Consider the following 26984-nt stretch of genomic DNA (forward strand, 5'->3'; position numbering starts at 1 on the left):
GAGTCGCGGGTAAAGCTAGTATATATATAGATTAAACGTGGCGATCTTTGGGGGAGGCCTATGTTCAGCAGTGGGCGTAACGAGGCTGAAGGGATGGATGGAATATTAAAACAAGACATGTAATATGTTACGCAAACACTATATTTTAACAGTATTTAAATTATTTCAATGCATGAATTAGGTAATGAAATAAAATTATGTATAATATGTTTTAGTGGATAAGTTGGCATCGTTGGCTCAATTAAAACTCAAGTATTATCAACAAAGTTTATATTCAAACACGAGAACAATATCACAGACTATTTCACTACTTTTGAGGTTATCTTCCACAAGACTAATTCATTCACGCGATCGTACGTGAAATATTTAGGAAAGTCCAGTGGCAGTTGTTCCACAGTCCACGTGGCGTTGACATTTTCCGTTTTAACCTTGTGCAGTAATGCCAGGAATGTTTCATAGCACGGCGCTACAGAATCCATATGTTCTAAAGTAAACACGTATCTCTTCTCCATAACTATATATAAAACTTTAGGTGGATTTGTATTCATAATCCTTTGCACTGTTGATATAAACGCCGCTGTGACGTCATCGTCGTAGATCACTGAAAAACGATTAACCGTGGGTTTCTGAGAATAAAATCTCTATTAAAAACATATCGGTTTCTCTGTTTTGTAAAAGATAATGAGAGAGAGATGTTTTATACAGATATTATGGTCTCAGAAACCAACGATTAGCCTGTAACATAGCCGCCAAAGATCACGAATCTATAATTTGTAACAATGAAACACGTAAACGAAAAGCTTTTAGCTCCTATTGTCAAATTTAATCATCATCATCATCATCATCATCAGCTCACTATACGTCCCCACCGAGGGGCTCGGAGCCTACCCCAATTTAGGGGTGACTAGGCCATAGTCAACCACGCTGGCCCAGTGCGGGTCAAATTTAATGGAAACGATCAATTATAATGAACCCATCTAAAAGATTTAAATAAGGCTGAAATCACAGACATATTAAAAACAGACATGCATTAAAACGATTCAAAATATATTTATACATATAAATAAAATTGGAGTGTCTGTATGTAATATCGAAGAAAAATATTAATATTTCAAATATATTTGCATAGATTATAACGAAAAATAAATTTTTAAAATTTTTGTCTGTAAGCCGCATTTGTTCCGGCTAATCTTTCCGGAACAGCTGGACCCACTTGAGGGGAAGGTAGCTGATGTATGCGGGCATATTATAAGATATTTATTTTTCCTGCACTAACGAAGTCGCGGGCAACCGCTAGTAGACAATAAATAACATGAAAATATACTTTCTCAATCCCATTAAATTCTTCTATAAGCAAATTCATTCATTGGATGGAACATAGAATTCCACAAGTTTTTTTTACAAGGTGGCAAACGAACAAGCGGTCACATGAATTCGCCAAAATAGCGAAGCGACCGCTGCCCATAGACATTCGTAATTGCAGATGCGTTGCCTACCTTCAATCAACAAAGGAACACAAAAAGAGAATATTAACCTTCCTATGCACATTCCCTTCCCATCCTTTCCATATAGGAAAAGGGTGGAAATGGAAAGAGGACTAAAATTAGGCCTCCTTCATTTGAACCTTAATTCCTAACCTGAACTTCTAATTGCTAACATACTTGATATCTTACCATCAGCTGCAATCACAATATCAACTTTTTGAATTTCTTGTATCAATTGTCTACTCCATTCAATTTCCTTAAAGTCCAACGGCATCACTTTAAATTTAGATTTTATTAACTCATTATTGTATTTAGCATTCAATTTAATTAACTCCAATATACCACCCAAATCTATATCTGAAATTAAAAAAAAGAACTTCTAGTAAACTCTGAAAATGCTTATTTCTGAAATACTATTGGTTGTCCATTGTTAGAAATTCCACTATAATTCAAAATATTTTTTTTTTATATTTGACTAGATTTCTCCCGCCGGCTCAGTCCACATGGAATTAAATAAATTTAATAAACTTATAGTCTATGTGTTCTTCCAGACAATGTTCATATCAATACATAGTATAAAACAAAGTCGCTTTCACTGTATGTCCGTATGTATGCTTAGATCTTTAAAACTACGCAACGGATTTTGACGCGGTTTTTTTTAATAGATAGAGTGATTCTTAAGGAAGGTTTGTATGTATAATAAATGCATAATATAGTAGAGAAACACTGATAAATTTAAAGTTTTCTAATGTGATGTCGTAAATAAGCACGTTTTTTTGCGCTTATATTGCAAACGCTGGCTGAACCCTACGAGATAGACCAAAATAATGTACTACAGTATTGTTCACCTTAAAAAGTTCAACAAAAAAGTCCGCGATGGCATATGTCTATCTCTTAGGGATAACCCAGCATAACCATTTTTATTCTTTTACGAAGTGATTTTAAACAATACAGCATTAATCCTTATCCATTTAAGTATCTTAAATAAATTGTGCATTTATTCTGTAGTAGGTATATTTTGCATTGCACCCGTGCGAAGCCGGGGCGGGTCGTTAGTGTATAATAAATTTTACCCAGATTCGTGCAGACATTTTAGAGATACCTTCTATCAAACATCCATCCATTCAAACTTTCCCATTTATAATATAAGTTTAAAAATGCTAATATTTAATTAATACATAATTTATATATACCTGTGCAAATAACTTTCTTTGCATACAAAGCGGCAACAAAACTCGTAAATCCAGTGCCAGCTCCTAATTCCAGTACAGTTTTGCCGTTCAACTTCCCATTCAGTCCCAAATGTATCAACAAGTCACCTAAAAGGAATGCTCCTCTCCACACTTGCAGACCTACCAAAGCTATTTTAGTCTTGGAACTATGTTCTAAAACAATTAAGGAATAAATTAAAAAAAGCTGACTTAAAAATTTGGTCTATGTAACCATAAACTGACTGATGTTTATTTTGTCAAAGAGAATGTAAGAAATGACAATATTATAAGTAACACTGCATGGAGTTCTAGGGTAATGGAATGTACAGTCAAGGCCCTTTGCAATGTTACACTTTCAAAAAAATTGCCTTGTTCCTTGGAAGGAGACAATCTCTAGTCCATTTTTACAAAACAACCAATTAGATAGCAGTGAATTGTGCCAACAATGGTATAACAGTAAAAAGCAATTAGTCCTGTACAATTTTTTGTCTTTTGTACATTTAAAAGCTGTATCCTATTGTTTATTGTTGCCGCATTGTTTCAATGCTTACAAAACATTCAAACTATTGTTGCTTCTTAAGTGGAATACCACTAGATTCCTTGATAGTACATCAACATGCATACATGTGTAAAAAATTGCATCACTATTATCCTAAAAAGACTTACCAATCTTAACACAAGCTTTAGTAGGTCTTTCAACATCTAAATCATCATCATCATCAAATGTATAATGTTGACTCAAAGGCAGCAGGAATGGAAACTCAGATATAACATCTGAAAAAGTTAAAAGTTTTCTTTTGTTACTTATGATTTGAAAGTGTAAATTTATTTACTTTAGTAAGAATATTTTTTTTTTTACTTGTATGGCATTATTTTAAGTTGAATATAATTATAAATTACACATTTTCACTGAAGTTAAATTGTACTATTGCTAGTGTTTTAATTATAGAACAGTTAGATACCAATCAAATCAATTATATTAATTTAAATAATCATCAAATATCTTTATAAAATAGAACATATACTTACTTCCTTCTTGGCTTGGCGTAAGTTTTGTTTTATAATCATATTCCTGGTATATTTCAGATGTTACTGTCATCTCCGGCATCTGTAAAATTAAAAAAAGTAATTAATTAATAATATCTTGAAACACTTTAGTAATAATTAAAATTAAAATTTTCCTATACAAAGATTTTTTATTAAATTAACAAGTTTTAATTAACAGTGAACTTTTACCGTGACATGTGATTATCAACTATGACTGTGATGAACTATCTAAGATAGTCCAAGTGTACAAAATTTGGATGTTAGCCAATTTTAAAATTCTAAAATAAATTCACTGAACATACATCTTGCGAAGGCCAATATCCATTAATTTACTAATTCAAACGTCACTTGTAGAATATATTCGTACACAAATTACACGTGAAAAGAAATAGTTGTTTGTTCTCACATATTATAAAGAACTATCGATTGAATTAGCGTAATATTGCAAAAGAGAAGACCCTGTGTTATTACTAAATAAATAAAGCTTTTATTAACTAAACAGTGTAAATTAATACTGTATTCATGTAAGTACTGATTAACATTTATTACAGTTTACCTCAGATTCTGTTTCCATTTCCAACTTCTATGCTTCATATTAACTAGTTATTTACAAATGCTACTATTTTATTTACGTTATGTGTTATAATTTCAGTTTCTTTTAAACTACTAAAATATTTACTAACAATTATTTATTTTCAATTTTTAAATATTGATGCAATGCATGCAATGATGTTACTTCATTCATCTGTCATAAATCATAAGTTGACGGAACAGCTGAGGATAAATTGATTTTGTGTGGTTTTAGCTTCGTATATATTTTGTCCCAAACAAACTTTGTAATCATTTTATTTTATATTATCAGATAACTTAACGATTTAATCTTTATTGACATGATAAACCCATATCATGTTATTTACAAAACTTGGTTTGTTTTCCTAAATTGCGCGCGAATGTCAATGTCAAAAAATATCAAATAAAAGTTGCCACTATAAAAACAGCATATTCACATGTTTTTTTTAAAAAACTGTTTCATCTTGTTTCATGTTATTACTTTTATATTTTATAATTTATTGATATTTTTACTTCTTCTTAAAAGTAAAAATTGTGAGAAATAACAATATCTTTTACGTGAGTGGTACAATTTAAAATTCATCCATCCTTATATAAACGTTTGTAGAATGATTATATAGTTATTTGGAGTTACTTTGCAATGTTTCGTATTAATTTTGTTTTTAAGTATCAAAATGTTTACCAATTTACTCAAATAAGCAAGTTTTATTTATTACATACGTGATAAAATGAACTCATTGACTAAAATGCCGCAGCTAAATTAGTTTACTGAATCAGCAAAAAATTTTTTCGGTCGCAAAGCGGAAATTAGTTTTTCCGTGGTATTAAAACCGTTGAAATATAGACATTTCAGTTAAGGATCTTGGTAAAATTGGATTTTTATTTTTTCTTTAAAAAAGTTATCTCGTTGAAGATATAAAAAAAATAGTGTCAATGCTGGCCAATCACAGCCCAACACACGATCGACGCTGCCACGTCAAATTCGACGGTGTGAGTGTGAATGAAGTGGCATTTTCGGCGTTTTGTTCAGCATCGTCGGCCGAATTTAAACTGTAGTTGTGATCAGGCATTCGCAAATTAAAGATGCGAGTAACATTATTTGCAGTAGCGATAGCCCTTTTGGGTGCCGCTTTCGCCGATGAAATTCCGACAGAAGATAATGTACTAGTACTCAGCAAAGCCAACTTTGAAAATGTTATTTCTACCACTGACTTCATTTTGGTTGAATTCTGTAAGTTTGTAATTTCTGTTCTTGCTAAACTACTAATCACTATTACTAAGTTAAATTCTTAGATTGGTTAACATTTTTTAAATATTAAACGCCGGTAGTTCGTTGTACAGATTATTCATATATTTACATTACAGATGCGCCGTGGTGTGGGCATTGCAAGTCGCTGGCACCGGAATATGCCAAGGCCGCTACTAAGTTGAATGAGGAAGAATCTCCCATCAAACTTGCCAAGGTTGATGCCACTCAGGAGCAGGATCTCGCAGAAAGTTTCGGCGTAAGAGGATATCCCACGCTGAAATTCTTCAAGAACGGCAACCCTGTCGATTACACAGGTAATGTTATTAAAATGATAATTTAATGCTACGTAAAAGTGTTATTGCTTTATAATCAGTGATGGAATTAATTTTCTTAACAATGTTTTATAAACTTTTCATGCATTTCATGAGTTATTCATACATTATTCTTGCAACAAATCTTATCAAAACTTTGATTGTATAATTTCATATATTCTTTATGAGTCACCCTAATTTATAAATTGGCTATTTAATTTAAACATGCCACAGTTATCTAATAATTCTAACTAAAAAGTTAAGTTTATAATATTAACATTTTACTTAGTTGATTAATCTTATAACAGGTGGCAGACAAGCTGATGATATCGTCGCTTGGCTGAAGAAGAAGACTGGTCCTCCAGCTGTTGAAGTTACATCTGCAGAACAGGCGAAGGAACTGATTGCTGCCAATAATGTGATCACATTTGGTTTCTTCCCCGACCAAGCCACTGAGAAGGCAAAGGCTTTCCTCAATGTTGCTGGGTTGGTAGATGACCAAGTATTTGCACTTGTCAGTGATGAGAAACTCATTGAAGAGTTGGAAGCTGAATCCGGTGATGTCGTCCTGTTTAAGAACGTAAGTTTATTTTAATATTACATCATTCAGGGTTTTATCTATTCAAGTTACAAAGAGAAATAAGTATTTGAAATGATTTTTATGGAAAAAATTTATATTCTATATTTAGGACACAATCTTGTTTCTAAATTGTTAATGTAAAATGAAACATGTTTTTTAAATGTGTTATTTGTTGGCTAAATTATTGCAGTCAATATTAAACATCACTAAAAACAGATTAATATATAAGAAATTATATATTAAAATATGTAAATGTTAACATAATGTAGATGTGATATAAATAATATGATGAAATCTGTTGTCAGTCCGAAATAATTAATAATAGTCCCCATGGTAATGGCAAATAGAGATAACTGGTTCCTGAGACTGCAACTGAATTTGTTCATTTAATATTAGTGATATCCATATTTATTAAATGAAAATATATTCTGATATTATCACTATATGTAGATAGTATTTATGAGGTATTATTATTAAAATCAACAAACGGAAAATTGTTAACGTCAGTAAAAAAATGTTTAATGGAACAATTGGTATATTGCTTTCTTATCTAGGGGTAATGATAAGACTTGACCTATTTTTAAAAACATTATCAATGCAACAAAGTTATTAAAAATAATAGTTAGCTTTATATAACATCTGAAATTATTCCTTTATCAGTTTGAAGAGCCACGTGTCAAGTATGATGCTAAAGAGTTTAACGAAGATCTGTTCAAGACATGGGTATTTGTACAAAGTATGCCCACTATTGTGGAGTTCTCACATGAGACCGCTTCCAAGATCTTTGGTGGACAGATCAAATACCATCTGCTTCTCTTCTTGTCCAAGGTAAGCTAACTAATGTATTATTATTTAAAAAGATACAGTCATTGAAGAGCTATGTTAGATTTCAAATTGTTTTAAATATTCAAAACTAGCTTTTACCAGCGACTCTGTCCGCTCGGAAAAAAAAAATGCACACAAGATAAAAAAGTTCCTATATCCGTCTCCTAGTTCTAAGCTACCTCCCCATCAATTTTCAGCTAAATCAGTTCGATCAATCTTGAGTTATAAATAGTGTAACTAACACGACTTTCTTTTATATATATAGATGTATAAGTTTCGAAATTTTAGAAACTGAGTAATTTTATTTGAATGTAGTATATCAAATAATTCTGAAGATTATTTTACATCAAAAGAAAATGTACCCACATAATATGTCACATATATTTTGTTACTATGTGGTTGCTATAGTGAAAGTTTTGCAATGCATCACATACAGAGGTCACAAGAGCTTTGCAACTGTCTTCTCATTGTGAAAGTTGATTTACAACTTTTACCAATAGATTAAATGCTATAAGTTAAAAGATACATCATAAAAATTATTAACTATTATCTGCATACATTTACTTTTAATTATTTATGTATGCATTAGATATATATGTCAATATTTAATACTTTAATATTAGAGTCTTTAATATACAATTTTTTTTACGAAGTATTTAATATTTTTTTAATAAATTTAATTTATTATTTTACAAATAAAAATAATAATATGATTTTTATTACTTTCTTTTATTAATTAATACTAAAAATCATGATATAATTTCAAGGAAGTAAAAAAAATATTATTATAGTCTATGTTTTCTATTAAAATGCGTCTCACATCATTTCTAATGAGGTGAATGACCTAATAGATACATTGACCTCTAGTCACGTATAAACTTTGAACGAAGTAAACGCCAATACATTTTCGACCTAACGTCGTATGTGTTAGAGTTGAAAATATAATCGTGTGTTTGTTTTAGAAAAATGGTGATTTCGAAAAGTACCTCGATGATTTGAAACCCGTTGCTAAGAACTACCGCGACAAGATCATGGCCGTCGCTATTGATACTGATGAAGATGATCACCAGAGGTAATTTATGATAATAACAACGGACTCAGAGTGATTTAATTGTGATTAGTCATCCCTCAGTGTAGATTATGCCATTTAAAATCTTAATTATTAATTAATCTCATTTTGGAAGTAAAACGTCATTTTGCGTTTAAATTTATTCAATATTTATAGAAAGTAAATTCTGTATAAACCTTCACTTCATATGGGAAGTGTTTCAATTGATGTCTCAAGTACACTTATATTTATCCACTTAATTTTATATATTCTTGAGTACATACTTAAATGTCAGAGAAACATGTTATGTTTTTATTTAAATTATTGTTTTTTTTTTAAGAATTACTTTTTCGATACAACAACATATATCTTTTTATAATATTAACAATTTAAATATATGTATAATCTTTCCTTAGGATTCTGGAGTTCTTTGGCATGAAGAAGGATGAGGTCCCTTCAGCCCGTCTCATTGCCCTGGAGCAGGATATGGCCAAATACAAACCTGCCAGCTCCGAGCTTAGTGCAAACACTATTGAGGTAAACACTACTACTAAAATTAGTATTATTACATTATTTATAATTAAATAGATGTCGCCCGTGACTCCGTCCGAGCAGAATTAATAAGAAAACTTAATTAGTACCCTATTTGTTCTTCTAGACCATCTACTACATCTAAGCCATATTTCAGTGAAATCCGTTCATCCGTTCTGGATATCTTTAAACAAACATTCATTTATACATCCATCCATCAATTTCAAATTTCGCATTTATAATATTAGTAAGATTCCCGAAAAAAAAATCTCTAAAAATTAAAATGTTTATTGTTTAGAAATTAGAAGTTAATAATTTTACCATTGCATATTTATTTTTAAAACTGATTCTATTGATAAGATTAAATCTATCAATAATCAATTATTTCTGGTCTATTTGAAACAATAATTAATATAACTTTTTAATAAATAACTTTACATACAATAGATTATGGATTTACGAGTAGTGATAATGTAATGAAGAGGAATTGTATTAATAATACTATTAAGGGTAGTTAAAAATAATCTCAAGCACAATAAATTCTTTAAATTTAATATTATTAATTTCCATATCACTAAACAATTCCTAAAGTGTTTATAGACAGCATTCCCTTCCTTATTTGAACTAATTCAGATGTCCACGTGTTAGTTTGCCATCTTATGTGTAAAAAAATCAATTAACATATTTGCAAAATCGTTACGCGTCTCACAATCTACATGTTAAAAGTTAACGCTTTGAATTCTCTCTACAAACATCCGATTGGACACGTCATTTATACGTTTGTGTACTTTACGTGTTACAATTCGACATACTGATAATGTTTTATGTGAAATAACATTATTAATTTTAAGATTTCTACAAACAATAAATATAATTAAAGGGTTGCCACTTATGTATTTTCATCATTAACTTATCTAAAGATTAAATTCAATTGATTGATTTTAAAGTAGGTTTTCTTATCATTCGATTCAAATGTAACCGAACCAATCTATGGATTGCATTAGCAATTGAAAAACACAATCTATCATTTGGAGATTTATCGTTATAAATTTTTATCATTTCATCGGACCGATTTTAAGATGGTATTGACAATAAGACACCGAATTTCATACCTTAATCGTATATTAAATAGTTAAATATTCTTTAGTGACCAAAAAATATTAATAGAATAAAGTGACAGATCATTAATTTCTTCCTTATATGTACCATAATCTAATTTTTCTGTTTTTTCATCAGGAATTCATCCAATCATTCTTCGCTGGTACCCTGAAGCAGCACTTGCTCAGTGAGGACCTGCCCGAGGACTGGGCAGCCAAACCTGTCAAGGTTCTAGTGGCCACCAACTTTGATGAGGTCGTCTTTGACACCAACAAGAAGGTCCTTGTTGAGTTCTACGCGCCATGGTAAGATTATTTTACTAGTATTAATGTACTAAATAACTAAGAGAATCAAAATATTCATTTGTAATAAACAATATGTTCTTTCAACTGATGTATTCAAATGAAATATTAATCAATTTGTGTATAAATTGCGTCATAAGTCGACATGTTCAATTATTTATTCAGTTGTGTTGAAGGTTGAATCGTTAAGACATATTCAGTGAGCCGGAGACGAGCATTGTCTGCTCGATGGTTTGGAAATGCACAAATTATCATTAATTATGTCAACCCGTACCTACTATTGTTGTTTTATGTAATGTGTTGCTAGAATAATAATGTTTACTTCTCAAATACTTGCAAGTTCACCTTGAGAATTAAATGGAATCTTGTTTCAGTAATATTTGTAGGTTTTTTGTTTATTAACTTTGTTTAGCATTTTAATGAATTTAATTTTAAAAATAATTAAGATGCTATCTTTTTTTTTTAATTTATTATGAATTATGAAATTAACTAATAACATAATAAGTAGCCGGAATCTAAAATTAGTATTTAATTTATCGAAACAAGTTAATCTAATATATAAAATTGTTGTATCACGGTGTTCGAACTTGAACTTCTCCGAAACGGCTTGACCGATTCTCATGAAATTTTGTGAGCATATTCAGTAGGTCTGAGAATCGGCCAACATCTATTTTTCATTTTTTTTGTTAACTGCGGGCGACAGCTAGTTTCAATATAAATTAATAATGCGCAAACAGTGAGTTAAAAGAAATAGTAACGTTAGTTTTTTTTTTGTCTAATTTTTGTATAGCAGTGAATAAACAAGTCTTTTGTTGTTGCAAAGGTGCGGCCATTGCAAGCAGCTGGTGCCGATCTATGACAAACTTGGTGAGCACTTCGCCGCCGATGAGGACGTCGTCATCGCCAAGATGGACGCCACCGCCAACGAGTTGGAGCACACCAAGATCACCTCCTTCCCTACCATCAAGCTCTACACCAAGGATAACCAGGTACATCAACAACACTCACTTAAATAACGCTTTTAGTGGGTGAGCAAGTTGCCTTTCCTAGGCTCCTCCTTATCCACCATATCTACTTTCCTTTAACATCCTTTCGTTATAAGAAAGAAGGTGGGAAGGAACAGAACAGTAAAATTAGACCTTCGGAATGTACACTCATCAGAGTGTACGTGTAATTACTTCCGTTTCACGTCAATCTTCTGTGTGGACTATTTGTGCAATAAATGTTGCTGGCATATACCACTGGTATAAATAATATACATGAACCCGTACCATATTGTAATATTAATGTAAAAAGCTAATAATTATGGGCAATTCGGAAGATTAAAAGAGCACCTTCAAAGTTTTATCAATTGATACTTATAAACATGGATTTAATTTAAATATAATACATAAAAACTAAAATATGTCATTAAAATGTGTCCCTTTAGGCAAATTAATAATTATTAATTTGAATCTTCCGAGTTGAAAAAATTATATTTACACTATTTTTCTAGGGATTTTATATCAGATCGAGATCATTGACGCAACATTGAAAATTGAAATTTAGATTTGGTAGTTGCCATATGTAAAATTGATGTTTTGTAACATTAACATTATGTTAATATGTATGTATGTTTGTATTTAGGTGCGTGAGTACAATGGCGAGCGCACGTTGGCAGGACTCACCAAGTTTGTGGAGACCAACGGTGAAGGCGCAGAGCCCACGCCCACAGCGGTATGTATTATAACTATATTTTATTAACAAACAATACATTTGTAACATTGAATATGTGTTTGTTACTGTTAAAAGTTTCTTTAGAAGAATCAAATTGGCAAATGGTAGAAGGATTCTAATAAAAATTTCGTATCTCATAATAAAGTTATCATGAAACTATTACAAAATCTACTAATGTTCTAGTTATTTAAAAAAAAAATCATAAAAAAAAAAAATCAGTCGATTAATTGATAACCTCCTTCTTTTTGAAGTCGGCTAAAAAGTACTGACCGTCTAACTCAGTGATTGTCAAACTTATTTTCTTTCACTGCCCCCTTTGAAAATCAATTATATTTCAGAGCCCCCTAATTTTTATTCAGTCCTAAAACTTAAAAAAAACACAATTTAATTACTTTAATTAATTTCAATGCCCCCCATTTTTTGGGCCCCTTATCGCCCCCTCCTAGGTTTCAAACGCCCCCAAGGGGGCGTTATCGCCCACTTTGGGAAACACTCACTCTGTTTCAATAATAATATAAAAAAAATAATTTTAATTTCAGAGTGAAGATGATGAAGACAACGAGGCGCCGGCGCGAGACGAGCTGTAATATTACGGCCACAAACAAGACTTCCATAGCGTACTTTATATAGATTATAAAACTTACACTTAATATTACATTTAGAATCGCATTTCTGTCTCTCAGGCATTTTACTATACGTTGTTTTGTGTTGACCGTGGGGTTTCACTGTTGAAAAAACATGTATATGTTTATATGCTGGTGTTTCGACAGTGGAAATCCAGCACAAGGAATTTATTATGAGATAAAAATATCTAATGGGTTCTTTTAATCAGTTATTTTCTATGTTTTGTAATTTTTAACACTAAAAAAACTTAATTCCGTGTTCTCTTTATTGATATTTATTAGTAATACTCCACTCATATTGCATCTGTGTAGGGAATAATTTATTTGGAATTAAATAATTTATACGCAGAGAACATTTTAAACTTAATGTATTTGTATTTATAATTTCTGTATCTTGATGGAGCATTTAGTGTTAAGTTATTTGAACAACGATTCAGTCGATTTTTTTTTAAATTGTTTTATTAATAACATTTGTAAGAGGTGTAAATGCAACAATTCATATTCTTTTGTAAGTTTTTTTATTATTGATTCGTTAAATTTGCATAATTTTAAAAAGGTGCTTTTTTAAGTTTTCAATTTATCTCCGTTTGTGTGTAATTTGAAAATCAATATATTTTTACATATGAATCCAGTCTGTAATTGTAAATAGTAATTTGTTGGAAATTATCTAAAACAATGTTGTATGTATCTATTGTGGATACAGAAATTGATAAATAAAGTTATAAAAATTATTGACGATTTTAATTTTTCAACTTTAAGACGGCGAGAAATAGTTAAAAAAATACCTACACAAAATAATCCATATCTATATATATAAAAGAAAGTTGTGTTAGTTACACCATTTATAACTCACGAACGGCTTAATCGATTTGACTGAAAATTGGTGGGCAGGTAGCTTAGAACCAGGAAAAGGACATAGGATAATTTTTACCCCGTTTTCTTTTTTTTATTCCGCGCGGACGGAGTCGCGGGAAAAAGCTAGTAACAAATAAAAATAATCAAAGTTAATGCTGAGATGTTTTTATACATGTCTCTGCAATGGAAACTTAGAATTGCAATTTTTTTTTCTTTAATTTTATCAGTCAACTATTGCAGTGAATAAATAAAACATCACCATCAGTTAAATGATTTTATTTATTATCTTAAATACAACGATTAAAACATAAAATAACTCTTTTAAATAATTAACATTAAGCTTGTTCTTTTAAATTATCACATCAACACCGAAATACAATTATATCGAGACGAAAGTGGAATGAATAAGTTGATTAACAGTAGAATTCCACTGCACTGATTGTTACATCAAAAATAATGACAGAAATATACAATACAATCGAACCTGGATAATAATTTTCCGATCCTGAACGACGACTTTCATAAGAGAGAAATCTCTATAAACGACCAAAAAATCGCAGTTGAATTCTCATTTATCCAGGTTCGACTGCATTTTAATACAAATCAGTGGTGGATTTTCAGTTACATTTCGGCTCACTGTCACGAGTAAGCAAGTTATAAACGAATCAGTTAAAAAAACTATTCCACTATGTAGTGAAATACCTTCCAAATTACTTATCGTGTTTTAACGTGAATTTTTGCCTTTGGTAGACATATAAGGTAACATATATGTTATATAAGATCTTATATCTTTTATTAATTTAATTAAAAAGCTTTTATTTTATTTATAAGGTTGTTTTATCGACTGTGCGTGTCAATAAAAGATTTTGACAACATTTTTAATATATGTTTAAGTTTTACCAAAAAAAAAAAAAAAATGGATATAAGATCTTGTTATAAAATTGCCGATTTTCAATATACATAGCATATAAATATAAAGTAAGACAAGCAATATATTATATAAAACGATACTTTATCACAATCTACATTCGAATACTAGAAAATAGTAATTTTAAATTACATATATTAAATGCTCCCCCAAATTACGCTCCAAGTCTACATCTACATGTATGCATAACATTTTAACTTAACCTAAGTTGAATTACTTTGAAACAATTATTTACTTCGAAATATTCCTTACCGTGCGTTTCCACTCACGAAACATCTTTACAAAAACATCACGAAACATCCTTACAAAAACATGTCACAATTTTATCAAAGTGACAGAAAGATGTGACATAATTTTTGCAGGATCTTTTAGAAATAAATCAGTGGCAACCCACAAGTTATATATGTTAACGGATTTCTGTTAAAATTATTAATAAATTAAATGATTTTACGCACCAAATTAATAGCAATTCAACAAAATGTGTAATAAATATATGTACATTTAATACTGCACATGCCTCTTAAATTGATTATAATAAAAAAAAGTTAGCATGTTTCAGATAAAAAAGTGTTAATCTCAAACGAAATAATGCATTTATTATTAGTAAAGGCAAGATATATTTAATTATTCTAATCGTGGGTTTCTGAGACCAAAACTCCTGTATAAAAAATCGTCCCTGTCATTATCGTTGACAAAATATGCTTTAAACCAGTGTTTTCCAAAGTGGGCGATAACGCCCCCTTGGGGGCGTTTGAAACCTAGGAGGGGGCGATAAGAGGCCCAAAAAATGGGGGATCATCGAAATTAATTAAAGTAATGAAATTGTGGTTTTTAAGTTTTAGGACTGAATAAAAATTAGAGGGCTCTGAAATATAATTGATTTTCAAAGGGGGAGGTGAAAGAAACAAGTTTGACAATCACTGCTTTAAACGATGTTTTTGGTCTCACTATAAGTGATTTAATTAGAAATACGTGACAAAATACCAAATAACCTTTTTTAGGTACAATAATTAAAAAACATTTATTATTTTGAAGTATTTCTCTTTTCATTTCATATTTTTTATGTGACAGACAATTATGTGACAATAAAGTATATGGAATAAAAAAAATATATAACATTTGTCTTCAATTGTTGTTTGTCCAGTTGTTTTCTTTTTTTGGGAAAAAAGTAACAGTTAATCATAATTTTAATAATACTAAGTATATAATGTAGACACATTATTGTAAAATACATAAACTGAATCTCGGATCAAATCAATTCGCGATAAAAATTCTATTATTCTAAGTTCATTAAATTTTTTAAAAATATTTTTGTCAACTTCATTTGCAAATTAATGCAAATAAATAACTTAAAATCATTCTATCAAGAGTTTATCGGAAAATAAATAGAAAAAAAAAACTTTTCTATATATAGAAAAATAACAACCAACAATTTCTACACCAACAAAAAAATCAGTCACAAAAACACTAAATTATAAAAATGGTCCAAATATCAGCTTAAAATAAATACATTTTTTTTATAAAAAACAAGAGGCACGATGACGTCACCATTTAAGCTAAAAACTGCGCAAACTTAGACAATAAAATAAATAAAATTGACCAATGCGATAACAATGGTTAGTGTTTCAAATGCACAAGTATTTGAGTCCTCTAAGACTACAAGTGCACAGTGAGAGAGAAAAAAAAATTAAATAATTAGGAGAAAGATGTATGTATGTATTATTACCAGATTGACACTAAATAGTTAATGCTACGTGTTTAAATTAGTGGGATTATACAAAGTATTCAAAGATTTTAAAATACATAATGCAATGTGAATTTTTTTTAAACAAACAGACAAATTTTTTTATTATTTTCCGCAAAAAAGAACCGTATTTAAACTTTTTTGATGTAACTCTGCAGCGTCGTATTTTCATTGACAGCAAAAGCTATTTTAAAAATATATTAGAAAACAAAATATATATTTACCATAGAAAGCGGTAAAGTTATTTAAATGAGCAGATCAGAGCGCGAACATGGTGTCCTCTTGTTCCTTGTTGATCTGCCTGTGGCGGGGGGTCTGGTGCGGGGGGTTCGGGGGGTTGTGCGGTGGGTGCGGGGGGTCCTGGGGGTCGATGCTGGGCAGACTGTCGGCGGCGGCCGCGCGCTCCGCCAGGAACTTGTCGAAGTCACTACTTGTCACACTTTCCTGTCCTACGTTGGCTTCTGAAGCCGCCTGGAAAAAAAAAATTTGTAAATAAATTTTGAAAAGTATTGCCATAACAACATGTAAAGCGTGCCAATAGTGTGGCAAATTAGAATTGGCTATGCCTTTGTGAGTCTTCTTTGTGACTAGACTAGACTAGACTAGACTAGACTTAGTGAATATGCTTGCATATACAGTATGTCTCATCTGCTGTAACCACCACCGACATATTTATACAGCAATAAATAAATATACAAATATAGAAAGAAAAATAACCTTACAAAATTTTAAAAGATAAATAAAGTCTCTGATACCTCAAGGGTTCAGATGATTATTAAAAAAAAACAACACAGCTTTCGAATTGTAATTTAAATTAGAAAACGTTGTGATAAATTTTGATGAAAATGTAATTTAAAAAAATTTTTATGTGACAATTTGAAGTGGAAAAAAATAACTTTAGCGTTTGTTATATAAATAATAAGCTTGTTAAATACACAGAAGTAAGTTCACATATTTTGTTACATTTAAAAAACGTGTGAGTAACAAGTTGACATTGCGTAATATCTTAAAATATATTACGTTATCAGATTATGTGAATATTACGTTGAAATTTAAAAAAAAAATCACGACGATGAAGAAAAAATCTCCTGTGTGTGCTTTTAAAACTAATGTAACGAACAACGATATAGTGTTATATAATAAAGTATGTTCTTATAAGGTGTACTTTTAAAATAAATGGGGTGCAAATAAAATAGGAAAAAAATTAAACAAAAAAAACAGACCTTCTCTTGTGCGAGCCAGGCGGATATCTCATCGATCTCTCGCTGATCCATCCCTGAGGGCTGTTAATTATAAATGCTATTATAACTACAGGGAAAAAATAAAACGAAAAAAAAATACAGGATTTAAAAATAAACAAATAATAAATATTTAATGTGGAAGAAAAAAATAAAGTCCACCGGTTTGTTTGTATATCTACACTATAAAGTGTGAATTTATAAAGTTGATGATTTTTTTTAAACAACATCTACAGACTCTTGGTATTTTTTTTGCACATATTCCTTATGCTAAATGACATGTGATTTTTTACATATAATATTCCTTATTTCTAATTTAATTTTTTCTTCCTTATTTTTTTTATTTTTTATTTACATCAACCTATAGTCATGTAGGTAATAATAAAATCTAATTTTATTTTTTTTAATTTTCATAAACCTATGGTCATGTAGGTAATATTAAAATTTAATTTTCGTCTTTATTTTTTCATAAACCTGTGGTCATTTAGGTAATAATAAAATCTAATTCTTTTTTTTTCATTAACCTGTAGTCATGTAGGTAATAATAAAATCCAAATTTACTATTTTTTATTTAACATAAACCTGTAGTTATGTATGTAATAATAAAGTTACTATTTGTATATAAAGATATTATTTACCAGTGTCGGTGCCTGTGTAGCTCGCTGGCTCGCGGCTGCGGCAAGTCCACTCGCCTGCTGCTCCACATTGTCCGCATAACTGCTGCCTCTATACATACATTAACTTAATCAAAACACTATCCAAACAGTTGTTTTTGATCTATTTTTTATATTATCTTCCAACAATAAAGCTCACTAAATAATCATAGCTAAATATTTCAAAATTACAGTAAAAAATACACCAAAAAAATAACAATAAACTATTGAAATTAAAGAAAACATTAAGCTCTTTACATTTAGTAGTGATTATATAACACACATAAAAAAAAAAATCAGTCGAATTGATAACCTCCTTCTTTTTGAAGTCGGCTAAAAATACACTCGATTCAATGAATATAACTATTAATTGTTTACTAAGACTAAAATACCTGTAAAAAAACATATCGTCATCCTTCCTGTTATATTTAACAAAACATACAGATAACAATTATATATTTTATACAGGAATTTTGGTTTCGGAAATCAACTATATGTTTTCTTTTATATCAAAAAATGGCAAAAGACAAAACGGCCACTTAAATTTGCTGAAATAGTAAAGCGACCGCCGCCCATAGACATCTGTAAATACAGATGCATTCCCTACCTTTAATCAATAGAGAAGGAACATAAAGAAGATATTTCCCCTTCCTATGCGTCCCCTCTGTCATATCCATCCCTTCCTAATAAGAAAAGGGTGATAAGGGAAATAGGACTAAAATTAGACCATACGTCAATGAAAATTGCTCAGAAGACAATTAAAGCAATGTACGAATAAATGTGGATTTGTTTTTTTTTGGTCCTTATTGAAAATAGCATTTTCTTACCCAGTTTTAGTATTTTCGTAGGTAATATTACGAGACTGAGCAAACATATCGAACTCGTCCTTGGAGCTGCTCGGAGACTTCTCCTCTGACACATCCTTCACACCTGACAAATATAAGCTCTCATTTATATGGAAACTTAATACAACATACAATCTTACTCTTACTAATATTATAAACTAGCTTTTACCCGCGACTCCGTCTGCGCGGAATAAAAAATGGAAAACGGGGTAAAAATTATCCTATGTCCGTTTCCTGGTTCTAAGCTACCTGCCCACCAATTTTCAGTCAAATCGATTCAGCCGTTCTTGAATATATAGTGTAACTAACACGACTTTCTTTTATATATATAGATGGAAACGTTTAGATGAATGTTTGTTTGAAGTTATCTCCGGAACGGTTCAACGGATCTTGATGAAAATTGGCACAGATGTAGAACATAGTCTGGAAGAACACATAGGGCTTACTTTTTACGTTTTTTTTAAATTCCGCGCGGACAGAGTCGCAGGCGATAGCTACTAGTGTGTAAAATTTAATTTTATGTATTATATTTAATCTAATATTTTAATTTATTGTATATAAAATATATTTTATAACATAATTAATAATTATTTTTAGAACAACATTATTAAAATAAAAAGTTATTTTAAAAACTAGACTCACTCAGTTTGCTGACATCGGGTACATCATCACTGAGGTCAATAAGAGCATCATCATCACCTGTCTTTGCTGAAATTAAATAAAAAAAAAATTAAAACAGTTAGAAATACTTTTTTTTAGATGTAACATAAATAATATTTGAAGACTTACATGCATCAGAACCAGGTACTCCCATGGCCGCACCCAAAATGGCGGACGGTGTCGCACCTCCTTTTGCCGCATTTCTGTTAACAAATTAGTTAATTAGTTAATATTACAAAAAACAAAGAAATATTCCATTCAAATTCTATCACAAGAGTGTTAGTGGCTCAGAGGTTAAGGTTAACTTGATTTGTAATCTGTAGATTCTGGGTTCGACTCCTGCCAGGGCTGGTGATAATGATGAGACCTGTTGTTGATGAAGCGCGAGTGTCGCAGCAGCAGGTTGTTGAGGCGGTCGTTGGCGAGCAGCAGGTCAGCAGTGAGGGGACTCTCCCCCGCCAGCCGCGCCACCAGCTCCACCAGCCGCTGCTGCATCGCGCGCAGCGTCTCCGCCAGCTCCTGGTACATGGATACAGATTATAAAGAGACCAGTTAAAAATACTATATATTATTTAGGGGGATAGGTAGAGGAAGCTACCCCGGTAACATGACAATGACGTGCTTCTGTGTTGTCAAATTGTTCGAAAGCACAAGGAAGTATATTTCAAAGTTGTGCAGAAGTTCAGTGTAGAGGACCTTGGGATCCTCACAGTCGCACTTGAAGATGCTCACCGAGATGGTTTTAGTGAGGAGAAATATTACATTACCCTGTATTTGCCCCAAATAGGAAAATAAGGGAATAAGGAATAATAATAGGAAATAAGGAAAATAATAATAATATATTTTTGAAGATTTCTCTCCCGCTACAAAAAAAAGGGAGCGCTCTCCACTAGAGAATTTAAAAATGTGAAATATATGTATGTTTGTCTGTTAGTGTACGTGTAGTTTACATGCGTATGTGATGACGTAGTACGCATACGCAAATGTCTATACATGGACAGGCTATGAAACGTGGTAATTTGTGCCTATTTGATTATCGCCATTTTGGCGCTGACGGTTGCGGTTAGTAGCGGTGGTGAGAATTCGAACTAACAATAGAGACGTCAATTTGAAATAAAGCAAATGTCATTTCAAAGAAATGACCTATAAATTGTATAGAGATGAGTGGTGTACTGACATTGAGCAACTCAACATCGCTGTCATGTTGCTGGTGGGGCGGCTGCGCTGTCAGCTCGTTCAGCATGTCACCCATCACCGACAGGTTGCCCTCCACCACCGACAAGTCGCCGCGCAGCTTGTTCATCTGACTCTCCGACAATGTCACCTGGAATTTACCTCACATTTTAAAACAAAAGTATAGTGACAGTACATTGAGAATAAGTAAAAAAGAGAACTATGAAAGAGAATAAAACTAAAAGAATACACTTTTTAAACAAATTTTCTGTTAGTTCTTAGTACGATCTAGATTTATATCTACAGTTGAATAATTCTATAATCCATGATAATTTCTTCATAGCCTTTTATGTGAATGTATATGACACTGCGAATTTACCGTAGCCATATTGTTCTCTTGCAGCTGTCTGGTTGGTGAGTGCTGCAGCGTTGCGGTGCGCTGTGGCGACCCTACTGGCTGTTCTACACCGTCAGGAACACTCTGGTAAGTATAAGACAAAAACTAACATATTTATATAATCTATAGACAGAAGGGACAAACAAATCATCAGCTCACTTTACGTCCCCACTGAGGGGATCGGAGCCTACCCTAAATTAGAGGTAACTAGGACATAGCAGTTTCTTTGCAGACATATAAAGATTACATCACAGTTTCCTTCACCGTAAGAACGTTGGATAATTGTATATATGTAAATCGAAAGTCGAAAAACACATTGGTACATGGCGGGTTTCAAACCCAAGGCGTGCAGATTACAAATCAAGAGCTTTAACCCCTGAGCCAACGACACACAAGCAAATGCTTCTCAGCAATGTTATAAAATAACAATAATGATTAAAATTGGTAAAAAATATTCGGTAAGATCTAAGACGTTAATTTCCAATCCTACAATATGTAAAATTACTACAATTTATAATGCTTTGTCTGCGATATTTGACTTTAGATGGGTTCCATTTTTTATTTTTTAACTATCGTAAAACATCAATATACATAAATCAATATTTATTCAAATATACTAACCCTTTGTGGCGTGAAAATAGGTGCCATCGCATCTAGATCCGTCATCGGGAACTCCACCCCTTTGGAGCGGAGCTCATTATAAATTTGCCCAACACCCTAGAAAAAATCATAAATTACCACTATATTGATCACAATTTTTATTCACGAGGAGTACCTACTTAATGTCGGGTTTATAAATAAAAGGTATAATAATAATTTTCCCGTACAAAAACTATGAGATATATTATAAGGGATGTAGTAATTTATTGGTAAAAACAGGGCCGGCGTTAGAAACGCCCAGGGCGCTGAACAGAAAGGGGCGCCCCAGGTCTGTGAATTACACAGACTCACATAATCCTGTCAACCACAAAAGAGGGCGACGTAGAAATCTCGTCCAAGCAGCTGCTAATTTTCTTTATTGGTCAACAATAAGGTTTGTGTTTGTGATTGAAAAAGTCAAAGCTTAAGTCGTAAAATAAAACAACATGAATCACATCTGATACGAAATACTGATAGAAAAATCTCAAGTTATCGCTATCAATCGGAACTTTTAACATTTTATACCAGTTGATTAGGATAAGATAAAATTATTCTTACTAATATAACAAATGCGAAAGTTTAGATGGATGGATGTTTGTTTGAAGGTATCTCTGTTACGGTTCAACGGATCTCGATGAAATTTGGCATAGATGTAAAACATAGTCTGGAAGAACGCATAGAACACATATTCGCGAGTCGCGAAAGACAGCTAGTAATACATAAAACTGTTAAGTTCTACATACTACGTTATTCATTTTAACGCAACGATTATCATTGGATTTTATTCCCGCGATCTACCCTAAGGGTACTAATAACTACTTAACAAATCTGTTTCGCAGCTACCTACACTCATTTTTCACTTAGTCCTATATTCATTGGCCGATCGCGCACGGCTAACAGTTCGGTGGTAAAAGGTACTAACTAGATGACTCTATATTATTATTTCGGTAGGTATAAACAATGCGTATCGCAAAACAATACGCATCATTGCATCAATTTTCTAAGATATTTTCCAATTGAAGTGAATATGTATTTAATAGATAGAAAAATAAATAATTAATAATATTGGATCACATTTAAATTAAGTTATTTTTAAAGAATGTTGCGACTGTTATTTAATGTCAAGGTCGTTGGGATACATTTAGAAATTTCTTCTTTACGAATTCGTAAATAGCGAAAATATGGCGCGAAAATCTAATATAACTCTATTAAATGTGACGCACAGTTCTCGTTATAATCGCCAGGAAAATTTATATCTTCTTGAAATAAAATATTCAGGCTATAAGCTTGCTATTCATACTAATATTAGAAATGCGAATTTTTAGATAGATGGATGGTTGGTTGTTACACGCTATCTCCAGAACGGCTCAACGCATTTCACTGAAATTTAGCATAGATGTAGGACATACGACTATAAATACATAGACTTGTTTTTTTTTAATTCCGCGCGGACGGAGTCACAGATTATTATTTAATTTGCGAGACAAATATTACGCCATAAGAACCTGATTTAAGGAAATAAATTACATATTAAAACTACATTCATATTAATTTGCGTAATAAATTTCAAGGTCATTGGATGATAAATAAAACAGGGCTGGATATTGTTTTCTTGTAAAGTAGGTGAATAAAAACGTAATTGGCTTACCGAAGCAGTATTGAAAATACCTTTGAAAACAATGTTGCTTTGAATTATAGTTTACGTATGATAAAGGAGGCGTGGTCGCGACAGTGGAAATGGAACACTTGAATGAAAATAAATTTGCGTTACAAGCGGCTAGTCGTGTGCGAATAAATTATTAGTGGAAATAAATTCTTACCTGTAATTCTGGTTGATTCTGGAATGCGTCCGCCCAGCACTGAATAAGACTTAACACTTTTTCTTGCACTACTGTAGGTGGATCGTTTTTAGGTCCAATAAGTTTTACCTGAAATAAAGTGTAAAGTAAAGGATTAATACAATATCTTTAAAAATAACTAAACAATCAATTAATTATTATCAACAATATAATTTAATAATATAAATCTGTTTAAGCTTGTGATTCACAATAACGTAAATGTACTTATTACAGTATTTAAAGTAACTTATTTGTTAGATAATCTTACTAGGATCGCGTTCGATTTTAGATATATCTGTAAAAATACTAGTCTAAGATCAACTTCGAGATATATTTATAACACGAAAATAATATTTAAATTTGCATAGATGATAGTTGTTTTGTTGAAAGTGACCATATTACATTTGTAGTTGTAAAGAATTTACACATGTGTGTGTGAATATTAGAGCCAATGAGAACGATCCATTTTGAGTTCCTACTAAAGAATGTCCTATAGAAAAATGTGTTGCCATCCCTCTTAATTTCTTTGAGAGAAACAAAGATAATAATATATGTAGCTAGTTACACACACAGGTACACATATAACTAATTATATGACAAAATGTATTTGTGAAAACTTCCACACAAACAACTATTACTACACTAAAATATCATTATTCAATACCAAAAACTTGTTTATAACTAAAATTTAAATAATAAAGTCTTTTTATAAGATTGATAAACAAACTGATCTAAAATAATGAATGTATTTATAAATATACTAGCCGTCGTCCATGACTGTATGTGCGGGATTAAAAAAAAATATAATTACCCTATGTGTTCCTTCAGACTATATTCTATATCTATGCCAAATTTCATCAAATTTATTGAACTATTCTCAAATGCCTTCAAAAAACATCCATCCATCTATCCATCTACACATTCACATTTATATTATTACTAAGATATATTTTTATATACTCTACCACTCTCCAGAAAAGTAGACTTGAGTTTATTCAATATAAACTTTACCTTCAAATAATTATCTAAATAATGCATTAAAGAACTTCTTTATAACGATGTTAAAGTCGTTATAATTATACATTCAATTAAAAATGATAAGATAATATACTAAAATATAAAAGAACTATTGATGTAGATGAGTCATATAATACTATCAAATCAAATCTTAAATGAGGTAGGCAGACAACCACAATACTCGTCAAACTAAATTAATAGCAAATGTTAGAAGGCCTAACTTAAAAAATTCTATATTAATCCTCTTTGGTTTATTGACATGAACATCCAAAAAAAAATTATATAAAAACTTTTTATTACAAGACTGAAGAAATGATCAACATGTAAATAAAACAATGTTTTAATAACACACTAGCTTTTACCCGTCCGTGCGGAATAAAAAAAATGCACACAAGATAAAAAAGTTCCTATGTCCATCTCCTAGTGCTAAGCTAGGTCCCCATCAATTTTCAGCTAAATCAGTTTGACCGATCTTGAGTTATAAATAGTGTAACTAACACAACTTTCTTTTATATATATAGATTTACATTCTCTGCTTAACATAATTTACAAGATATACAAGTCTTAAGTAACAAAAATTATGACTCCAAATAGTATAAAGTTATGCAGAGAAGTGTTACAATTTTAAACATGCATATATTGTTTGCTCACAGACAAAGTATACTGATTAGATTATAGTTGATAATTGTCATATCACAGCCATAGAGTAGTGAATAGAGGTGAAGAAACTCATAATCAGATAAACTTTGTAGTATAAAGACATTGTTAATACTATTATCTGCACCACCTGTCTATTTATTTTTATAACACTATTTACATTTCTGCAAATAGCTAACTATCAAGCAATTTATGTTAAGTTAAAACATTTTAGAAATGTAAATGCGAATGTCTCCATAGATGGATGGATGTTGATGAAATTTGTAGTGATCTTGATGAAATTTGGCAAAGATGTAGAACATAGTCTGGTAGACTACATAAGTTACTTATGAAGTTTTTTTTTCAATTCTGTATGGAAATAGTTGCAGGCAACAGCTAATTCCTTAGCAAATAAAATAACAATAAAAATTATAAGCATACTACAATACATAGGATATCAGAAAATGTTACATGAAGATGAAGAAATATTGGTTACAGTCAATGTGTTTATAATAATTAATAATGAATGAAGTAAATTTTAGTATCCAATTAACATTATATGTACAGTAGAATCTCGGTATCTCAAATGTCATAGGAAATGTAAAAAACTTAGACTTATTGATTCCTTGATTTAACAAGAAATTGTTTTTTTGGATTGCAATTTATTGAGTTTAAATATGTACTGAAATTCCTGTGCATGGAAATAGTCCCAAAGTCTAAAAATTAGAGGGACTGAGTATTTGGGGGTTCAATGGAAGGGAATGGCAGTGCAATTTATTTTAATTTAACAAGGTTTGAGGTATAGAGATTCAAATATATAAGTGTTAAATATGTTTTACTAGAGTCTTTCTAACATTATATTCATAATACTTACCAAGTCCGAAATAAATTCCTTGTTGCAGACTAAAACATGAAAAGGTTTTCCACAATTTTTCACACAGGTTTCTAGTACAGTCAGAGTATACATGACCACAGTATAGTTTCTTCCAGCACTTTGGGTCAGTCTTTTTCTAATGGCTTTGATTGCATCTTTTGGTCCATCTGCACTACTGTTAACTATATCACATATTTCCATATTTAGGGCCCAGTTTTCTGACGGTAGGGAGCCATCAGTTGCTTGTTCTGTAACGCAATGTTCATTGTAAACACAAAGGGTCATAATCATTAACATCACGGCGTCAAATGACAATTTTTTTACAAAGAATTATTACTTTAATTATACTAACCAGCAATTAATGCTCTTAACTACACATATTCGTGTGCAATGATGACATTATAGTAAAATGATATTGTAGTAAGAAGAAATTGTGCGCAACAAAAGATGAGAAAACCTACACGAATGAATAGAAAATATTACGAAACACTAATTAATTAAAGAAGTTACTAATTCATACGAACCTATTTTTTGACCAACCGGCGTAGCAAAAGGATTTCCTACTCCAAAAAAGGACATTTTGAGTATTTTCCAATATTTATCACAAAAGTCCTTCGATTTCACTTGTCACTACTATCAACGCAATTACGAAAATGTCACAATCAGAAACATCATTCGGTGACACACGGTGACATTAATTTCCCATTATACAAAAAACTGTTGCGTATTTCATAATGAGCATTTTTATGTTTACATATTGCTACTTAATTTTTTATAACTCTCTCCTTTCTTCCAAATAACAGCTTGCGATAATGTAATTATTTTCATTTTGTAGTCTTCCAAGTTAAGCAAATTTTTTTTCCTATGGCAATAATTTTTATTTTTTCGCGCA

The 26984-nt window shown here is 31.1% G+C and overlaps 3 protein-coding genes across 4 annotated transcripts; 1 reads left to right on the forward strand and 2 right to left on the reverse strand.

Annotated features, from left to right (window-relative positions):
• Nucleotides 1-218: 218 nt before the first annotated feature.
• LOC106719156 (methyltransferase-like protein 22) lies at nt 219-4683 on the reverse strand. 2 transcript variants are annotated; one of them, XM_014513423.2, is made up of 6 exons: nt 4299-4683; nt 3725-3803; nt 3362-3469; nt 2678-2869; nt 1674-1841; nt 219-601 (listed from the first exon to the last, which is right to left on the reverse strand). In XM_014513423.2, exons 1-6 carry the CDS (start codon nt 4314-4316, stop codon nt 300-302), a joined length of 867 nt encoding a protein of 288 aa, XP_014368909.2. In that variant the 5' UTR covers nt 4317-4683; the 3' UTR covers nt 219-299. The 2 variants fall into 2 exon arrangements, with proteins under 2 accessions (XP_014368909.2, XP_014368910.2); XM_014513424.2 differs by lacking the exon at nt 4299-4683 and adding an exon at nt 3932-4230.
• A 565-nt stretch (nt 4684-5248) lies between these two features.
• Nucleotides 5249-12570, forward strand: LOC106707355 (protein disulfide-isomerase). The gene is made up of 10 exons (XM_045680371.1): nt 5249-5543; nt 5678-5875; nt 6181-6452; nt 7113-7280; nt 8240-8349; nt 8742-8862; nt 10093-10259; nt 11080-11245; nt 11883-11972; nt 12512-12570. The coding sequence occupies exons 1-10, from the start codon at nt 5396-5398 to the stop codon at nt 12557-12559; spliced, it is 1488 nt and encodes a 495-aa protein (XP_045536327.1). The 5' UTR covers nt 5249-5395; the 3' UTR covers nt 12560-12570.
• A 3668-nt stretch (nt 12571-16238) lies between these two features.
• Nucleotides 16239-26775, reverse strand: LOC106718318 (TOM1-like protein 2). Its single transcript, XM_045680238.1, has 13 exons — nt 26617-26775; nt 26093-26340; nt 23548-23655; nt 21710-21805; nt 21071-21172; nt 20696-20842; nt 19886-20037; nt 19648-19721; nt 19501-19566; nt 18841-18943; nt 17999-18086; nt 17346-17405; nt 16239-16593 (listed from the first exon to the last, which is right to left on the reverse strand). The coding sequence occupies exons 1-13, from the start codon at nt 26669-26671 to the stop codon at nt 16381-16383; spliced, it is 1512 nt and encodes a 503-aa protein (XP_045536194.1). The 5' UTR covers nt 26672-26775; the 3' UTR covers nt 16239-16380.
• Nucleotides 26776-26984: the final 209 nt, after the last annotated feature.

This window comes from Papilio machaon, chromosome 12 (assembly GCF_912999745.1).
Source record: "Papilio machaon chromosome 12, ilPapMach1.1, whole genome shotgun sequence".
Taxonomy (NCBI): domain Eukaryota; kingdom Metazoa; phylum Arthropoda; class Insecta; order Lepidoptera; family Papilionidae; genus Papilio; species Papilio machaon.